Raw genomic sequence first — 20,075 nt, 5'->3', positions numbered from 1 at the left:
TCTGAATTAATCAGTCAAATACTAGGATTCTCAAGGACGACTAAAAAAATGCTACAAGGAGTCAGGTGAAGTGGCACGTGCCTATAATCCCAGTGACTTGGGAGGCAAGAGGATCACAAGTTTAAGGCCAACCTGGGCAACTTGGATAGATCCCATTTCAAAATAAAAAATGAGTTCAGGCTGGGGATGTAGCTCAGTGGTACAGTACCCCAGGATTCAGTACCCACTACCAAAAAAAAAAAAAAAACCTCCAAGCCTGGTGTCATAATTTAGATGTGGTAACCCCCAAAAGCTCACATGTGAGAAAATGCAAGAAGGTTTGGAGGAGAAATGATTGGGCTGTATGAGTCTTAACCTAATCAATGAATTGATCTCTGATTAATTAAAAATTAAAGATTAAAGAGTGGTAAAGAGGCAGGTTGGGTGTGGCTGGAGGAAGTGGTTCACTAGGGGCATAGTTATGGGGTACATATTTTGTATCTAGAGTACAATCTCTCTATGCTTGATGTGAGCTGCTTCCTACTCTCTCCTGCCATGATGTTCAGCCTCATCTTGAGCCCCATGGACTGGAGATGGTCTTCTATGGACTAAGACCTCTGAAACCATGAAACCCTCAAATAAACTTTTTAAACTTTTCCTCCTCTACAGTTGTTCTGGTTAGATCCTTTAGTCACGGCAGTGAAAAAGTTGACTAAAACATCTGGGGATGTAATTTAGTGGTATAGCACCTGCTCAGCATCTACAAGGACATGAGTTTGATCCCCAGTACCAAGAATAAATAAGTAATTTAAAATGCTCCAGAACTGGATCTGTAACTATGCAAATTAAGACCATTATACAGTAAGAAAGGGACAGGGAGGAAGGGAAGAAAAGGGTATTGAACATAGTGAAGGGGCTGGGGTTGTGGCTCAGTGGTAGAGCACTTGCCTGGCATGTGTGAGGCACTGGGTTCGATCCTCAGCACTACATAAAAATGGATAAATAAAATAAAGGTATTGTATCCATCCACAACTTAAAAAAAAAAAAAAAAAAGAAGAACATAGTGAATATATCTGGCAGTAAGTAAGTTAATTGTGCTACCTCTGAAGAATTAAACTGTTACAGCAAGGGGACCAGGAAACTTTTTTTGTATCAGAGATTGAACCCAGGGGCATTTGATCACTAAGCCACATCCCTAGTCCTTTTTTAAAAAAAAAAAAAAAAATATTTTATTTAGAGACAGGGTCTCGCTCTGTTGCTAAGCTGCTGAGGCTGGCTTTGAACTCATGATCCTCCTGCCTCAGATTCCTGAGCCACTGGGATTACAGTGTGAGCCAATGCGCCTAGCAACTTTAATTTTATATTTCTACCCATCCTTCCACATATTCTGAGTTTTCCTCACAGACATGTAGTACTTTTTACTTATTCTGTTTTATTTATTTAACTGAATGACTAGCTCTAGAATACTGAGGACTCCCTGTACCTTCAAGACTGAGCCACAAATAGCTACCTAGCCTGACCCCCTTAACACCAGCAGTACATAAATTCTAAGATGTGACTATTGTGACACCTCAAAGACTAAGGCAGTGAGCAAACAGGCACATATCTCAAATTATGAGGGCCAAGGCCCAGTATAAATATCTTCATTCTACTTCTCATTTGATCAGCTAAAAGCAAAATGAAAATTCAGGAACCACTGGTTTACAATATGGCTTTTGCCTTAAAAGGACTTTCTGAATCTATAGCACTGACTCATGATAGGGTGAATGATCATTCCTGGAAAACTATAAGAATCACTAGATGTCTGCAAGGGGTTATTAAGGCTGAAACCAGAGTCTTACCTGTAGTGACCCCAGGCTGCATTCAGTAAGGAATGATGCTCTCTTTCCTCCTTTTGCTCAATCTGAGACTGCCAGAGGTTCCAGAACCTGCGCAACAGCTAAGGTAACACAGGGAAAAATAGAAGTTTACTACAGCGAAAAGTAAAATCATCACTCTTAATCTATCAGTGAGTGAGTCCTTACTCTGATAAACCCTGAGTTCTCCCAAAACAGGTACTACCTAAATGTGGAACAGCAAACACTCACAGGCTTTCAAAATAATTATGGTTGAGCTATGGAGCTATCTTCAGTCAATATAAAAGACAAAGAGATGGTTCTTTCAGTCTGTGGAAATTCGGATAAAGAAGTTATTCCTAATCATGGCCTCATGGAAAGTGAAACCACTTAAAAGTTGCTTTAGAAATTAAAACTAATCTTATCACATATTGCCACCTATAAGTAATTTTGCAAAAATACCTTAATTTCAATTAATCAAGTCCTTGGACCTAACTTCTAGTTTATAGAAAGTTGTTAGAATAAAATGACTTCAAAAGGAAGCAATCAAAAACCAGGCCCAGGGGTGCGTGCCTGTAATCCCAGCAACTCAGAAGGCCGAGGCAGGAGGATCACAAGTTCAAGGCCAGCCTCAGCAATTTGGTGAGGTTCTGTCTTAAATTAAAAAATTAAAAGGGCTAGGGATGTGACTCAGTAGTTAAGAACCCCTGGGTTTAATCCCAGGTACCAAAACCAAGTGAAATAATCAGCTAAATTGAAAATAAGTAATTCTGTACAAAATAACTGGACAATCCTTTTAAAAAGCCAGTCATGGCTGGGGATATAGCTCAGTTGGTAGAGTGCTTGCCTACCATGCCCAAGACCCCGGGTTCAATCCCCAGCACTGACAAAAAGAAAAAAAAAAAAGCCAGTCATTTTTAAGAAAAAGAATACATTATGCTATGTGAAATAAGCCAGTCTCTCTCTCTCTCATACACACACACACACAAAATAAATACTATATTATTCTATTTATGAGATCTCTAGGGTAGTCAAATTCTTAAGAGACAGAAAGTAGAATGGTGGTTGTCAGGGGCTAGAGAGATGGCAATGAGGAGTTAATAGTTAACTTCAGTTAACTACAGTTTAGTTTTACATTATGAAAAAAGTTCTAGAAATGGATGGTGATGATGGTGACAAAGAGTGAATGGGGGGCTGGGGAGATAGCTCTGTCGGTAGAGTGCTTGCCTTGTAAGCGCAAGGCCCTGGGTTTGATCCCCAGCACCCAAAAAAAAAAAAAAAAAAAAAAAAAAAAAAGTGAATGGTATATCCACTAATGCCACTGAACCGTACACTTCACTATAGTTAAGACAATACAATTTATGTCGTGTATTTTACCACAATTACAAAATAAAAAAATAAGTAAATAAACATTACAAACAGAATTGTGGTTGGAGGAACAGATAACTATAAGAGCAATAAGAAATAAAATAACCAAATGTAGTGAGTGATCCTAGATCCTAGTTTTAAAGGGGAAAAAAAAAAAGCTAAAAAGTCATTTTTGGTTCAATTATGGGAATTTGAATATGGACTAGATATTGAATAGTGCTAGGAAATACTGCTCATTTTATTAGGGATGATAATATTGCAGTTATATAAGGAAATGTCCTTATTTTTGGGTGATACATGCTGAAATATTTAGATGCAAAGTGTCAAGATGCTAACAACTTACTATGATCTGAGAAAAAAAACTGAAGCAAATAGAACAAATATTAACAAATATTGAATCTAGATAGTGGATAAAATTTTTTTTATAACATTCTATTACTCTATGTTTGAACAACAAAAACACCCATCTTCCTAAACCCATAAACAAAATCTACAAAGAGAGATGCCTGCTACCCTCAGGTAAAGAAGTCACTGAAGAAAACAGACTCATAATGTAAACACAAGCACACGTTCCTATCATGTTAAGACTTCAGGCATATTTGTATCACCACAGGACCTACATCAAGGTTAAAATCCACAGACCTCTAAGCCAACTATTATTTTCTCAGCAAATAGATTTTTTAAAAATGGGATTAAATATGGCAAAACCAAGAGCTTCTCTATTAGTAGGTATAAAATACAAAAGACAGGTATTAAGATTTGAAGTCTAAGGGCTGGGGATGTAGCTCAGTGATAAAGCACTTGCCTAGCATGCACAAGGCCCTGGGCTTAATCCCAGGACTGGGGAAGGAAAAAAAAAAAAAAGACTTTTTTGAAGTCAAAAATCTGGGCAAATCTCTGGGTACAAATGTTTAAAAAAAAAAAAAAAGAGCGAGTCGGGCACAGTGGGACATACTTGTAATCCCAGCAGCTGGGGAGGCTAAGGCAGGAGAATAGAGAGTTCAAAGCCAGCCTCAGCAAAAGCAAGGCACTAAGCAACTCTAAATAAAATACAAAATAGAGCTGGGGATGTGGCTCAGTGGTAGAGTGCCCCTGAGTTTAATCCCTGGTATCCCGCCCCCAAAAGAGAGAGAGAGAGAATATAACTGTCGGCGGGGGGAGGGGGGGTCCCCTTGATATAGAAGATAACCCTCACCATGATATCATGCTGTCGGTAAGCAAGATTCCTTCTTATTCGCTGGAGATGGGCATGGGTCACGTTGTCTTTTAAGGCTCTAAAGCAAAAATACTATGCAAAAAAGAAAGGACACAAGTGATTTTTACAAAGAGTCAGTAAAGTCTTAGAAATAAGCATAGACAAAGGAAGCCAGTGCCCAGAATCAGGGGCAAAAAGCTTTGCAAACACTGCTCAGGGCTGCTCCATTTCTCTGAATGTCCTTGCTTTGAGATTCAACAGAGAGCCTAATACAGGCCAGTCTGCATTGCAGGAACTCAACAATATTGGTTGAACCACTCCTTACAGTCTCATATCTGAGCAGGAGGATCCTCACATAAGAATTCCAGAGACAAAGGTCAAACATCAGCTTTTCTCTCTCAATGGAAAAAGATTTTTTTGCCTATGGTAGTTCTTTGTTTATTTGTTTTTATGCCACATAAGGGTCAGTGCTTACACTTATACAATCACAAATGCAATTTTTCTAGAGAGGGATAGAAGGAATCCTTGGAGAGAAAAGGGGCTTGGGGTAAGGGTAGGATATCCAGGTCTTACTCACATCATTGCCCTATACCTTGGGCTTCAGTTTTCTGTCACAGAACAGAGAAGTTAGGTTTTTGTTTGTTTGTTTGAGGTACTGGGAATTGAACCCAGGGCCTTGTGCTTGCGAGGCAAGCACTTTACCAACTAAAGCTAAATCACCAGCCCAAGTTAGGGGTTTTCATAACTATTCTATGGAAACTGAGAGGCTCCTTAAAGTCTTTGAAAACCACTTCATGTGGTAAGGGAGAGAGCAACTGGTAGCACAGAAATTCACTATCCAGACCTTGCTTCAAGCTCAGCATTGCAACTTTGATCTGTGCTACAGGTTAGGTTTCTGCCACTAAAGGAGGATGCCGTCATAAAAATCCCTAGGACTAGATCACCAAATTCTTCTGACCATTACCTTCTTGATCCAAAATGCAAACAGGGACACCCACAATGAAAAAAGGGTTTCATGACTGAAGCTAAGCTAATGGGGAACTGGCTGCTCTCAGTGAGCCAAGGTGAGTTAGGGTCCCTGGGTGGAGACTTCAGAGCAGAGCCTTACCAGGCTGTGGTGCTCTTACCAGCAGGCTGCGTTGGTGGTACTCTTCTGCTGCATCTAACTGAGCAGCTTCTTCTGCACATAGCAGCACATCTGCCAAGAAGTTAAGGCCTCTAGTCTCAACAAGGTTCCTACCCTGGTAATAGGCTTGACAGGTAGGATGAGATCCACCTGTCTTCTGATGACCCAAGGAAACGTGGGCAAGGGGAATCATGTGAGTTCCTTATCAAACAGCTCATCTTGCTACCTTCCTCTGTGGATGCCCACTTGATAAGAGGCAAAAAGTACCTGAGGTAAATTGCCACTGATTTCTGTAAACATTTCGAATTCACCATATCATAGACAGAACTTGCTGCTTCTCTGTATTGTTTTGGTATCAAGATCCAGTCAGATGTTTGAGCTAAAAACCTTGGAGCTATTTTCAAAGCTTTTCTCCTCCCACTTCTTCAATCTACTCAGCTGCCAAGCCCATCTGTTCTCCTCCTGTTTCTCCTCTCCATTCCCTGCTGTTCTTCCGTCCCAGTAGTTCATGTGACTTGTCCTTCATATAAATGGTTAAGCATGACACTGATTTCCCTGGGCTAGCTAGCATTTCTCCTCCAATCCAGAACTGTCCTTTCTAAAGCCTAACCTAACAGTATCATTTGTCATCATAAAAACCTCCATAAGCTTGCTTTGCCATGGCCACTGGGATAAAGGCAATTTCCTGAGCACTGAGAGGTCTACAAGGCTGGTCCCTCAACACAGTCCCACCCACAACTCACTACAGACTCCTGAATACTCTTCTTCACCTGTAAGCCATGTAAATGCCATTCCTTCCAACTGAAATTCCCTTTTCTCAGAAAAAGAAAGAAAGGATAATAGGATTACCTTGGGGGCTAGGGGCTATGAAAAGGGAGGAGTAAACAGTGTTGCTAACAATATTCTATTTTTAAGTCAGGTGATGAATACATAGGTATTCATTTTATCCTTCTTCCTTAAACTGTAAATATGTAAGTAATCAGATGTATGTACAGTCCCAGTTTTAAAAAGTTTTAAAAGAAGTCAACAGAAATAAGACTGGCTTAAATTGTTTGGTAGATACTTTCTCCTTATATGTACAACATGATGCTGAGCCTGGGTGGCTGAAAAGGATACAGTGTTTCCAATGTATGAAAGCCCTCCGTAGGGCCATCCTCCTGGCCAGTTCCTCCACCAGGGCCTGGTGGGCATACAAATTCTGCCTTTGCTGCCAGGCCCACTGCCAGTCACAGAAGTATATCTGGAGCACAGTGATATGGTAGAATTGCTCTGCCATTTCTGCAAACAGAAATAACACAGGTGCTGCTCCTCTCAGGCAGGATATGAACTAGAAGTATTTGTAAGATGAACTGAAACCTGCTCCCAGCAGAAAGCAAAGATTTATTTAAGGCTGCTCGTACAAAGAATCCTTGAAGTTCTTTTAGGTTGAAAGTGTAGTTCAGTGGCACAGCACGTGCTTAGCATATACAAGGTCCTGATTTGATCCCCAGCATCAAAAATAAAAAAGCTATTTAAATACTAGGAATCCCTGAGCTACCTCTGCTCTCTCCAAGGAAAGAAAGAGGTTTCTGATTTTAGCGAAGAGGATGCAATAAAATCTACTCAAGGGCTGAAGCTTCTCATTAGCTACTTATATGCAGGAATGGTGACTGATGCTTACAGAGATTCCTCCAGGATAGGAATCAGGGACTAGTCAATGACATACAACTCTGGTCATCATGCTGGGAAAAGTTTTCTTGAGTTTTCAGCCAGGTTTATCCTGGTCACCAGCTGCAACTCCTTTTATACTAATCAGCTGATGGCTTAATGAGTTGAAGCCCAGGAATTGGAAAGCAGTCTCTCCTGGAATTCAAGTGCCATAGTTGGAGGCAAGTATTAGTCTACATCTCATCATGCTAAACACACTTCACCTTCCAGCACTGGATTATTCCAGTGCTCATCTATCATTATCTTCAAAAAGACACATTAAAACCTTCCCAGAGACAGTGCTGGCAGACTACATTTCTGCAGGGAGCCTTGGGTAAAAGCAGAAAGCCTACCCAGTGTCCAGCATAGTGCTTTACTTACTTCTGTGTAAACTCAATGAACAAGTACAAAAAGTGTACCAGTGACCACATTCCTATGTGTTACTTCTGAAACTAAACCATAAAATAGTATCCAAAAAACTCAACCTCATAAATCACACACATTTGCACAACTGAGAACAAATAATTCAAGAATCTATCAACAGGAGAATGACCAAGTAAATTAAGGTAAATCATTCTATAAAATGTGAAAAATCATTTAAAAATAACATTTATAATGAAAAAAGACATGGGATCATGTCAAAAAAAGCACAGAACAAAATTGGAGGTACCATCATATTAATCACAATATTCATAACACTATTTGAAATAAAGTACATATGTTAATCACAATAATTAAAACATTTGAATAAAATATATGCACAGAAGTAAAAGTCAAAAGGAAATAAATGTGAATTCAGAATAATGTTATTTTTGTCCCTGATCTTCTTTCACCAAAATTTGTAAAACATGGATATATTTCTTCTTCATAAAAATCAACGGTAGCAGGCAGTAGAGTAGGACTTGTGACCAGACCCTCTGTTGAGAGCCTGGGGCTTCCTACTTACTATTCTGCTGTCTCTTTACTCTGCGCATATGCAGGTATTCAAGCCAGACCTTCAGTGATGTCTGCTTTTGCCAGCACTGATGATGTCGTACTGCAGAGATCACCTTCTGTCTCTCCCTGTGGCAATGAAGAAGCTGCTCCCGCCACCTTGACCAAGCCTGAAAATCAGAGAAAACAATACAATCAAAGGAGATACTGATCTGGGCAAGGTGATGCATATCTGTGATCTCAACAATTTGGGAAGATGAGGCAGGAAGATCGATCACAAGTTTTAGGCCAGCCTGGGCAACTTAGCAAAATCCTGTCTCAATAAAAATATTATAATGGCTGGGGATGCAGCTTAGTGGTAGAGCATTTGCCTAGCAAGTGCAATGCCATGGGTTCAATCCCCAAAACTGAAAGAGAGAGGGAATATGGGATGAAGAGGGAAGTATAGATGGGGAGAGGGAGACACAAACTACACAGAAACACATTGGAAAGGCTAAAATTAGAAACAAGGAAGTGACAATCCCTTAGCAGGATCCTAAGTTATGAGAATTTGGGTTGAAAGGTCTTTATTTACTTATTTATTTTTATTATTTATTTTTTTGATAGCAAGGATTGAACCAGGTATGCTTCACCATTGAACAACATCCCCAGTCCTTTATATATTTTTTATTTTGAGACAGGGTCTCGCTAAGTGCTTAGGACCCTGCTAAGTTGCTAAGGCTGGCTGAACTTGTGATCCTCCTGTGTCAGTCTCCCAAGTTGCTAGCATTATATGCATGAACCATCACACCTGGCTGAAAGTGTTAGGGGAGAGATAAATGAGAATGGTATGAACACAAAGTTAAGAGGATAATTCTATAAAATGGGCCCACTGTGCTGACCTCCATATGCTTTCTTTGCCAAAATGGAATTTACCTGCAGTCCTGCCTAGCCTAAGCGGGCAGGATAGGTCACATTCCTCAAGAAACTGAGGCAGGGGCAAAGGTAAAGCAGTCAGTGTAAGTAATGAATGATGGGGGTTAAGAGAGTGACAGCTAGTTATCAAAGAGAAAACAATGGGTTGCTATCAGTCAACCTCTAAGATTGATCAACCTCTGCAATCATGCTCCTCCACACTCTGGGTTGCTAACAATTAACCTCCATGCTGCTGCTCCCAGTCACGTAAACAGGGAAGAAAGAGAAGACAATAATTAAAGAGGGAGATTCAAGGGTCTATAAGAAATCAAGCTGCACCCCCTCCCACAGACACCAGGTCTGGAGCTCCTTCTCTTCAAAGAAGTCGTCTCTATCCTTCCCATTTCTTAAATACAACTTGCTCTCTTTAAAAGTTACTGCTTGTGGATTTAAAAAAAAAAAAAAAAGTCAGACATGGTGGCATGTGCAAAAAAGATTGCATGAACCCAGGAGCTCAGACCAGCGTGGACAATATAACAACACTCCATCTCAAATAACAAACAAAACAACAAAAAAACAAAGGAAAACAATAATAAAATCCACGAGCAGACAAGAAGCAAGGACAATCCAAGGGGTGATAAAATAAACTAAGATTTGGAATGGGTGAGGGTCTGCTTTTTATTCCAAAGTGGGAGGAAGCCTGCAATCAAGGCCCTTTGTTTGGCAGATTTATTTCAAGGAAGCATACCTATACAAGTTGACTGTCTACAAGAAGATTCCCTTAAGATTATTCATAAATGTGAACTTGTAGGCAATAACACAGGCCCTAGTTTGAAGATGACTTAGACAAATTAATATCCTCTTTTCTTAAACCTATAATAACTCTTCTTCAATTTCTCTCAGGTGAATAACCTTCTTCCTCTCCCACCAAGAAAATAAAGTCATGTATAAGAGAATTTTCTCCAAGTCCCACCAGGTATTACCCCCATCAGCTATCCATAGGCACTACCTTTTCTCCTGCTCTGGGTAAAATGTCAAAGGTCACTCCCTACTATGGCTAGAAACCATCTTCCTAAGTTTGTCATTCTGGCAATTCCCCACCTCCTTCTTCTGCATGTTTCAGTTTTCACTTACTAAATTGTACAAATCAACAAATGAATGTGATATAATTTCTTCCATTCTGAAAAAGAAAAGTCCCTTCAGGATGTAACAATCAAAAGCAATGGGTTTGGGGCTGGGGATATAGCTCAGTTGGTAGAGTGCTTGCCTTGCAAGCACAAGGCCCTGGGTTCAATCCCCAGTACCAAATAAAAAAAAAAAAAAAAAAAAGCAATGGATGACATTTGATTGGACTGTGGACCAAACATAAAAGTAGCAACAATATACAGGTTTTCAGTTTGCTTTCTGCAGTACTGGGGGGTTGAACACAGGGCTTTGCAAACTCTAGACTAGTACTCTACCACTAAAATATACTCCCAGTCCCTTTATTGTTTTTTATATTTATTTATTCTTTGGTACTAGGAATTGAACTGAGGGGTACTCTACCACTCAGCTACATCCCCAGAGTCTAAGTTGCCCAGACTGGCCTTTAACTTGCAATCCTCTTGCTTCAGCCTCCTGTGTCACTGCAATCACAGGTGTGCATCTCCACACTGCACCCAGCTCCTTTTTGAGATAGGACCTCATTAAGTTGATCAGGCTGGCCTCAAACCTGCCTTAGTCTCCTGGGTAGCTAGGATTACAAGTATGCACCACAGCACCTGGCAATATAGTATTAACTATCTAGTTTCTTGGTAATAAAGATTGTACAAGAAAGGTGGGATATAAGCTTAAATGCCAGGTTTTTGATTCAGCGACTATAATAAATATTCAAATAGTATTTCAAAGTTATAATAAGTGGTATATTTGTTGCTCAATTTTATTTATTTATTTTTTGTGTGTGCAGGGGCAGGAGGGTTACCAGGGATTGAACCCAGGGGTGCTTATCCACTGAACCACACTCCCAGCCCCCTCTTTTGTGTGTGTGTGTGGTGCTAGGGATTGAACCCAGGGCCTTGTGCATGTGAGGCAAGCACTGTACCAACTGAGCTATTTCCCTAGCCCCCACTTTTTTTTTTAAGTTGTAAATGGACACAATACCTTTATTTATTTTTATGTGATGCTAAGGTTCAAACCCAGTGCCTCACAAATGCTAGGCAAATGCTCTACTGCTGAGCTACAACCCCAGTCTCCCCAGCCCCTGCCCTTTTTATCTTATTTAGAGTCAGGGTCTCACTGAGCTGCTTAGAGCCTAAGTTGCTATGGCTGGCTTTGGACTCAAGATCCTTCTGCCTCAGCCTCTGGAGCCACTGGGATTATAGGTATGCGCCACCACATGATTTAACTTTTCAAAGCTGTTCCACATCTGGGATGATTATATACAATGAGTTAATTTTGTTGCCTTAACTTTCAAAGAGTTGAATTAATGCCCTAATGACTCAAAATAATGATCAATGGGTTTTCTAAAAAATCATTTTGAATGCGTGAATTTTTAGATATTTGATATTTCTCAATCCATTCCAGGCATTTTTTTTTTTAATGTCCCTGTGGTGGGCTGATAGATCTGGTTCCATGAGAATGTTATAGGCCAGACAGACTCCATTTTGCTCTGAGACTCCATGTTACGTAGTAAATAAGCTTCTCCCATGGGAGCACCCCTCCTCTGTCCCCATCATCAGTTACTTAGTGTGACATGTTTAACAATACAAAATGACAATTCTTATGTAATGAAAAATTGCTCTGTTTTGATTCCTGTTCCTCCTAAACAATGTACCATGTGAACGGTGATTGTGTGGATGTTAGTACCATTCTTTAGTTTGTAAGGGTCATTTTGACCCACTTCCCCCTCCGTTGATGATCTCATGATGTTAGTAATTTTGAATCACAGCAACAGACGCTTATGATTGATATGATTTTTGGTAAAAGAACCCTTACAACCCTATGGTCGGGGCTGTTCTCCCAATAGCCATTTTTTGGGGCATTGTGTGGGACAGTCAACCGGCCAGCTTAATAAAGACTCTCAAATTTGGATTTCTCAGTGGTGATCAGTCTGTTCTTAAGTTGTGCCCCATAACAGTCCCAATTTTTCTATCTTAAACCTATGGGTTTCAAATTGGCTCTCACTGGCTCCGGAGTCCTTCCTGACACAACCTCCCTAGCGTTTCTTAATTTCCTCATTTTTTAGCATACTACATTCTAGCTTTAATTTTTCTATTTCCTGCCTGAGACCCAACACTATTGCCACTGTTTCTAAGTCTTTTTCAGTAAAAACATTTACAAATACATTTTTTTTTAAATAAAATCAGGGGGCTGGGGTTGTGGCTCAGTGGTAAAGTGCTTGCCTGGCATGTCTGAAGCACTAGGTAAGATTTTTAGCACCCCATAGAAATAAATAAATTAAAGGTCCATCAACAACTAAAAAGCAATTTAAAAAATAAGTAAAATAAAACCATGGGTCCAAGCTGATATTTGTATTTCCAGTCACAGATTATAGGGCTTTTAATTTATTTTATACCTGTATCTTTCCTTTTGCACTAAAAATCCTGACTCCTAATGACAGTGTCATAGTTATTTGCCTAATCTCACAATGTGGCTACAATAGTTTCAACAGAAGAATTCCCCAAACCTGCTAATAAGACAACTGAACACATTTTTCGATTGCTTAGCAGTCTTTTGTGTCCTTAGAATCCATTCCAAAGGGGCTGGGGATATAGCTCAGTTGGTAGAGTTCTTGCCTTACAAGCACAAAGCCCTGGGTTCAAATCCCCAGCACTGCAAAAAAAAAAAAAAAAAAAAAAAAAAGAATCCATTCCAGTACAAATGAACAGGCAGACTATTTTGAAGTACCATGAAGTAAATATTTTCTGCTACAAATTTGGTATGTTTTGCTTCAATTTTCTTTATTTTTGCTTTTCAATTATATAAATGTTTACATAGTTCCAAAGTTAAAACTATGTAACAAAGTTAATTTACAGAGGTACTCATTCCCAGTTATCTTCTTCTTCCTTTTTTTTTTTTTTTTTTGTACTGGGGATTGAATCCAGAAGTGCTTCCCCGACACTTTTAATTTTTTTATTTTGAGACAGGGTCTCAATAAATTGCTTAGGGCCTTGCCAAGTTGCTGAGGCTGGCTTTGAACTTGCAATCCTTCTGCCTCGGCCTCCCAATCACTGGATTATAGGCAAGTACCACCATGCCCAGCTTGTAAGTAACCATTTTTTGAAAATTGTTTATTTTTCCATTATTTCTTCTTGGAAATATAGGCAAACACAGACACATGCATATTCATAAATCTTCTTCCCTTTCTTATCCCAAACCCTTGTTAAGAATTAGGGGCTATCACATCATTCCTTTGCTCACAGTCATTAGCTCCTCACCTCCTCTGGAATAAAAGCCAAAGCTTTTGTGGGATGTGGACTGCAAGGCCATATGGTTTGGCTTCCTGTTACGCTATGATTTCATTCTTACTCTCCACTTGTGCTTACCAGTAAATTTCAAGATATATGAAATTCATGGATAAGATGACTTAATTTTAAAAACATGATAATTTCCCCAACCTGTTGTCAAAAGTCAATGAATTATAATAAAAGTTCTAGCCAGCTTTGTTGTGAACTTGAGAAATTGATCCTAAAATAAATAAGAAGCAGAAAATGGCAAGATGGCGGACTAGAGGGTGACTGCACTCCATGTTGCTCCAGGACTCAGTATTCAAGAAGAGGAGGTACTGAGAGACTCGGGACCAGTTTAGACCCTCCGGGTAAGTCTTCCCCGCCAGGCGAGGCTCCCTAGCCGGGGCAGTAGATCCGGACAGCAGGGAACTTCGTGGAGCAGAGCTACCCAGCAAGACGTCCCCACCGGCTGAGTCTTCCCCACAGGGCAAGACTTTCCCTCCAGGGCAGTAGAACCAGAGACCCAGGTCTGGGCCTGGGTCCTAGTCCCACAGTCTAGTGCCCCTTTGGCTGACCATCAGTCAACAAGTGGAGGTGCCTCTGCCCATTAGCATGGAATATACCTCACCTGGAGGCTACCACTCCTAGAGGGGCAGCTTCCTTTGTGGATCACTGCTTATCAAGTTCCTCCAAGATTTCAGGCTACTGAAGGCTAGGAGGTGAGTTATTGGAAACCTACAGGGACACTATAAGTCAATAGGGGGAAAACTACAATATCTCAGATTTTCACTACTAGAGGGGAAGATACCTGAGCAATATGAGAAAACAAGGGAAGAAAATGTCCCAAACAAACCTAGATGCTACATCAATAAAATCCAATGACAGCACGGCAGAAGAAATGTCACAAAGGGAGTTCAGAATGTACATAACTAGAATGATCAGAGAAGCAAACGATGAGATGAGAGAGCAAACGCAGGCACTGAATGATCGCATCAATTAACAGTTAAAAGAAGAAGATCTACCAGCAATCAACAGATATATGAAAAAATGTTCAACATCTCTACTAATAAGAGAAATGCAAATCAAAACTACCCTAAGATTCCACCTCACCCCAATTAGAATGGCGATTATCAAGAATACAAGCAACAACAGGTGTTGGCGAGGATGTGGGGCGAAAGGTACACTCTTACATTGCTGGTGGGACTGCAAATTAGTGCAGCCACTCTGGAAAGCAGTGTGGAGATTCCTTAGAAAACTTGAAATGGAACCACCATTTGACCCAACTATCCCACTCCTTGGCCTATACCCAAAGGACTTAAAATGAGCATACTACAGTGATGTAGCCACATCAATGTTCATAGCTGCTCAATTCACAATAGCCAGATTGTGGAACCAAAACTAGATGCCCTTCAATAGATGAATGGATAAAGAAACTGTGGTATGTATACACAATGGAATATTACTCAGCCGTAAAGAAGAATATTATGGCATTTGCAAATAAATGGTTGGAATTGGAGAATATCATGCTAAGTGAAATAAGCCAAGCCCAAAAAACCAAAAGCTGAATATTGTCCCTGATAAATGGTGGATGATATATAATGGGGTTGGGGGTGGGGAATGAGAGAATAATGGGGGAACTTTAGAATATGTAGAAGAAAATGAGAGGGAGGGGGGTATGAAAAATGGTGGAATGAGACAGACATCATTGCCCTATGTACATGTATGTTTACACGAATGGTATGAATCTGCATTGTGTACAACCATAGAAATGAAATTATGTACCCCATTTGTGTACAGTGAATGAGAATGCAGTCTTTAAAAAATTAAATACTTAATAAAAATCATTTTTAAAAAAATCTAAAAAAAAAAAAAAGAAAGAAGTCAATCCCAAAAAGCCAAAGGACAAATGATGATGATACATAATGGGGGGTAGGAGGGAGGCAAAATGGAGGAAAGATGGATTGTATAGAAGAAAAAGAGGAGAGGGGAGGGGATGGGGGAAGGAAAAATAACAGAATGAGACAAACGTCATTATCCTATATACATATATGGTTACAAAAATGGTGCGACTCTACTTCATGTACAACCAGAGAAACAAGTTGTACCCCATTTGTTTACAGTGAAAAAAAAAAATAAGAAGCATAATCAAGACAATTTTTTAAAAAGAATAAAGAAGATCCTTTTCCATATATAGTGACTCAAGAATCATATAGGAGACTTAATAATTATATAGTAATTGGAATAATAAAAAGCATTAATTGAAAATTTCTATATTCCAGGCATATCCCTAAGTCCATTACATCTATCTTCAACATGTTCATGTATCTTCAGCACATTACTAAATCTTCAATAATTTTGCAAGGTATACCTGCTTCCAAATAAGAAATCTGATATACATGAAGGTTAAGCAGCTCATTCAGAGGCACAAAACTAATAGGCGATAGATATAGAACTACCACCTGGGCAGTCTGACTTGAGAACCAGTGTTTTTTCTTAACTGCTTTATTAAATAGTAACTTCAATAATTAAGTATTGACTTAAAAAAATTGAACAGAGATCCTAGAAACAGATCCATGAATAGATGAGACTCTGATCTATCAAGTGCATTACTAATGAATATAAAAAAGATGAAAGATGGCATAAGTAAATAATGCTGGAGCAATTGACTATCCCTATGGAAAACAATAAACTAAGATCCTGTTTCATACAATTCATAAAATTAAACCCAAGAAGTAACAAAGACCAAATCTTAAAGGAAAATAAAAAATTAAATTACACTGAAAAAAAAACCTCATCTATGAAAAAAAAAAAATACCATAAACACAGGATAGAAAAAGTACCAGCAACCTATAAAGAAAAGTATGAGGAAATGGAATCAACAATATCTACAAATCAAAAAGAAAATTCTAAGAGCCGGGCATGGTGGCACATGCCTGTAATTCCAGTGGCTCAACAGGCTGAGGCAGAAGAATAGCAATTTTAAGACAGACTCAGCAACTTATCGAGGCCCTATGCAACTTAGACCATGTTTCAAAATAAAAACAAGGGCTGGGAATGTCGCTCCGTGGTTAGGAACCCCTGGGTTCAAGCCCTGGTACCAAGAGTAAAAAAGAAAATTCCAGGGGTAGTGACATAGCTCACTAGCATGTGCAAAGCCCTGGGTTCAATTTCCAGTACCACACACATACATACACAGAAAAAAAGAAAAAATTCCAAATTACCCAACAGTAGTGACTAATGTAAGCAAACTCAAAAGCAGAAACACAAATAAATAAGTCTATGAAAAGATGCTCAGCCTCACTAGGAATCAGTGAAATCTTTACACACCTATCATACTGGTAAAAATGATCATTCTTATGAGGCTAAAAGAAATCAGAACCAAAGTATTAGCACATTGATTGGCATACCACTATAGAACGAAAGTGATACTTAATAAGGATGAAGAAATGCAAACCCAATGACACAGCAATTTTACTTCTAGCCACCAGACTTGGGAACATTTGTACAAAGATATGTTTAAGAAAGCTCTCTGCAGCATTCTAACTGCCAACAGCAGAACTAACCAACAGTTCATGAGTGAATGAGTAAATAAAACTATTCCTTATTCATATAATAGGCATAATATACAATTAAAAGATCTCTGTGAGGGCTGAGCATAGATCAGTAGTAGAGCACTTGCCTAGCATAAAAGAGGATCTAGGTTTGATGCCAGGCACCACAAAAAAAAAAATAAAACAAAACAATACTTTGTATATCTACATGAATAAATCTCAAAAATATACTGTTGCATTAAAAGCAAACAAGCTACAAAGTAAATATACAGAATGGCACCATTCATAAATATTATAATTATAAAAAGCCATAAAGCTTATTCTTTATGGATATGTATACACACATTACTCCAAGAAAAAAAATAATACAGGAGAGTGGTCACATCAGGATTAGAACAGTGGTTACCTCTGAGAGGAGAGGCAAAAGAAGGGAAGAAAGGTAGGGCCCTGATAGCATCCATTACATTTTATTACTTTGAGTAATTCTGGAGTGATATAAAACACCTTTTAAATTTGGGTGGTGGGTACTTGGATATGTACTGATAGTCTTACAAATGTTTTATATTTAGTTTCTACATTTGAAATACCTAGTTTTATTTTCTAAAATCTCACATACCTTGTGATGATTGTCCTGGCCTAATTTATAGAGATGTTGTAAGGATAAGAGAAATGATTTAAGGGTAAGTGCTTTGTAAATCACGTGGTATTTACAGACACAAGGCACTATTACTTATACTTCAGACAATGAAGTACAGTCTTACAGACTCGTCTAGTTTTTTGATCTATGTCAACAGAGCTCCTTGATTACTCACATTTTTCACTCGATCTGACTCAGAATGACCCCCACCCACTCAGTACTATGGGCCAAACATTGGGGTACTTTACCACAAAGCTATACCCCCAGAGCTTCATATATACGTTTGTTTTAAATATTTTTTGGTAGGTGGACACAATCTTTATTTTTATGTGGTGTACAGGATCAAACCCAGTGCCTCATATATGCAAGGCAAGCGCTCTACCACTGAGCTACAACCCCAGCCCATATATATGTACAGTTTTTTAAATTTTGAGGCAGGATCTCGCTAAGCTGCCCAAGTTTCCCTTGAACTTGCTATCCTCCTGCCTCAGTTTCCTGAGTCACTGGGATTATAGGCATGTACCACCATGCCTGGCCTCAGAATGACTTTTGACTTTTTATATAAGTTAAATTTAACCTCAAACCATGAAAACATCCTATTGCTAAAAATATTCAATCAAATCTGTTGTTGCAAACTTTGAAGATAACTGCAAAAGGGGAATTCTAAAAACGTTCTGAGCAATAGTAGGATAAGTGAAACGAGTTTATAGCCTCTCAAAGTGGGTATCTGAAAGGAACACTCATACAGTTGTCCATCAGAGACAGAAAATCAGTCTCATTATGCTTCTATGTTTACAACACTGTCCCATTCATCAGTTCCATCTCCCTTTTGAGGTTACAGGTCTCATAAGGACAATATGGCATGATGGTTGAGAGAACAGCGTTGCAGTTTAACTTGTGTTAAATCCTGGTTCTGACCTTTGTTATGTGTATGACTCTGGTTCAAGTTACTTAACCTGCCTAGTTTTCTCAACAATAATACAGGGTTCAAGGAAAAAGAATTATAAAAATCAACTGAGATAATTATGTAAAGTACTTAGTACAGGGCTTAACTCAAGTAAGATCACAAAAGCTCTTGAGGATTAGGGTATAGATCAGTGGTAGAGCACAGGTGATGTGTAAGGCCTTAGGTTTGATCTCTGGAACTCCAGGAAAAAAAATAATAAAAAGGCATTATTGCTGTTGCTACTGTAATTATCATTAAGCTGCATCTTATTTCCTTGCAATTGCCTTAGAAGATATAACAAGTTCAGGGGTCAGTGAACTTTTTCTTAAAGGGTCTTTGTAGGCTACATGGTTTCTGCTGCAATTACTCAACTCTGTCCTTGTAGCCTCAAAGCAGTCATAGATAATACATGAAGGAATGGGGGTAGTGGCATCCCCATAAATCTTTATTTACAAGATCAGAAAGCAGGCCACATTGGGCTTACCGGCCAAAGTTTATTATCTAGATGACTATATGTACTTTTCCCCCTCAAATGCTGGGGACTGAACTCATGGCTTCACACATGCTAAATATGTGCTTTACCACGAAACTACACCCTCAGTCCTATATATCTACTTGTGTATGATCGGCATATACTTGTAAAGACTATGCAATATGTTATCAGATTAAAAAAATACTGCTCCTACAATTAATAACAGGCACTTTTTTTCCTCCTTCCTGTTCTATTTTTTGTAACTGACTTGGCAACCTTAAAAATACCCAACAGATATAAAAAAGTGACAAATTCAGAGACACCAAATGTAGTAATAAAGTTTTACCATACCATAGTTTTGGTACAGTCCTTAGTCCTGACCAAAACCTAGTGAATTCCCAAAAAGAAACCCCTGAGACAAACAAAACTGAAGGAAAAAGAAGCAGGGTTTTCTTTTTGGCTTAATTTCTTTTCTGCCTGCATTATTTTCTACTTAGCTGTAGAAAAACAGTAATGAGGAAATAAGAGCACACTGCTGTTTCCTTAAATAATTTGTAATTAATTCATAAATCCCCTTCAGTTCCACATTTACCAGAAGCTCTCAGAAACCATGGGCATCATACCTGGGACAAGCCTCTGCATGTTTCTAATAGCAGTACTTTTCTGCTGAAAAGCTCAGTCTTCCACACTACTTCTGCTACCCACCCTCTCCTCAGCTCCCTGAGCTTCCCTCTCAACAACAGGCTGGAGCAGGATGGCTTCCTGTTGGGAGTCTGACCCTGCCCTTTCTGTGTATGGGGCTTAACAACACAGACAAAGGACACCAAAACCTAAGTTTGGGGCTGGGGATATAACTCTGTTGGTAGAGTACTTGCCTCGCATGCATAAGGCCATGGGTTCAATCTCCAGCATACAAAAAACAAACAAACAAACAAACAAAAAACCCCAAGTTTTGGAATGGACCTACCATTTGACCCAGCTATCCCACTCCTTGGCCTATACCCAAAGGACTTAAAATCAGCATAC

The 20,075-nt window shown here is 39.2% G+C and overlaps 1 protein-coding gene across 1 annotated transcript in view; it reads right to left on the bottom strand.

Moving 5' to 3' along the window:
- SFI1 (SFI1 centrin binding protein) overlaps positions 1–20,075 on the bottom strand; it is a 105,610-nt gene that overhangs the window by 28,072 nt on the left and 57,463 nt on the right. The window contains 5 exon segments of the mRNA XM_079149698.1: positions 1,821–1,918; positions 4,378–4,470; positions 5,505–5,575; positions 6,620–6,781; positions 8,136–8,292. Coding sequence (XP_079005824.1) covers positions 1,821–1,918; positions 4,378–4,470; positions 5,505–5,575; positions 6,620–6,781; positions 8,136–8,292 — 581 coding nt within the window.

Source organism: Sciurus vulgaris (assembly GCF_902686455.1).
Source record: "Sciurus vulgaris genome assembly, chromosome: 8".
Classification (NCBI taxonomy): domain Eukaryota; kingdom Metazoa; phylum Chordata; class Mammalia; order Rodentia; family Sciuridae; genus Sciurus; species Sciurus vulgaris.
Note: the sequence above shows the minus strand (reverse complement) of the source record. Positions and strands in the feature narration are given on the sequence as shown.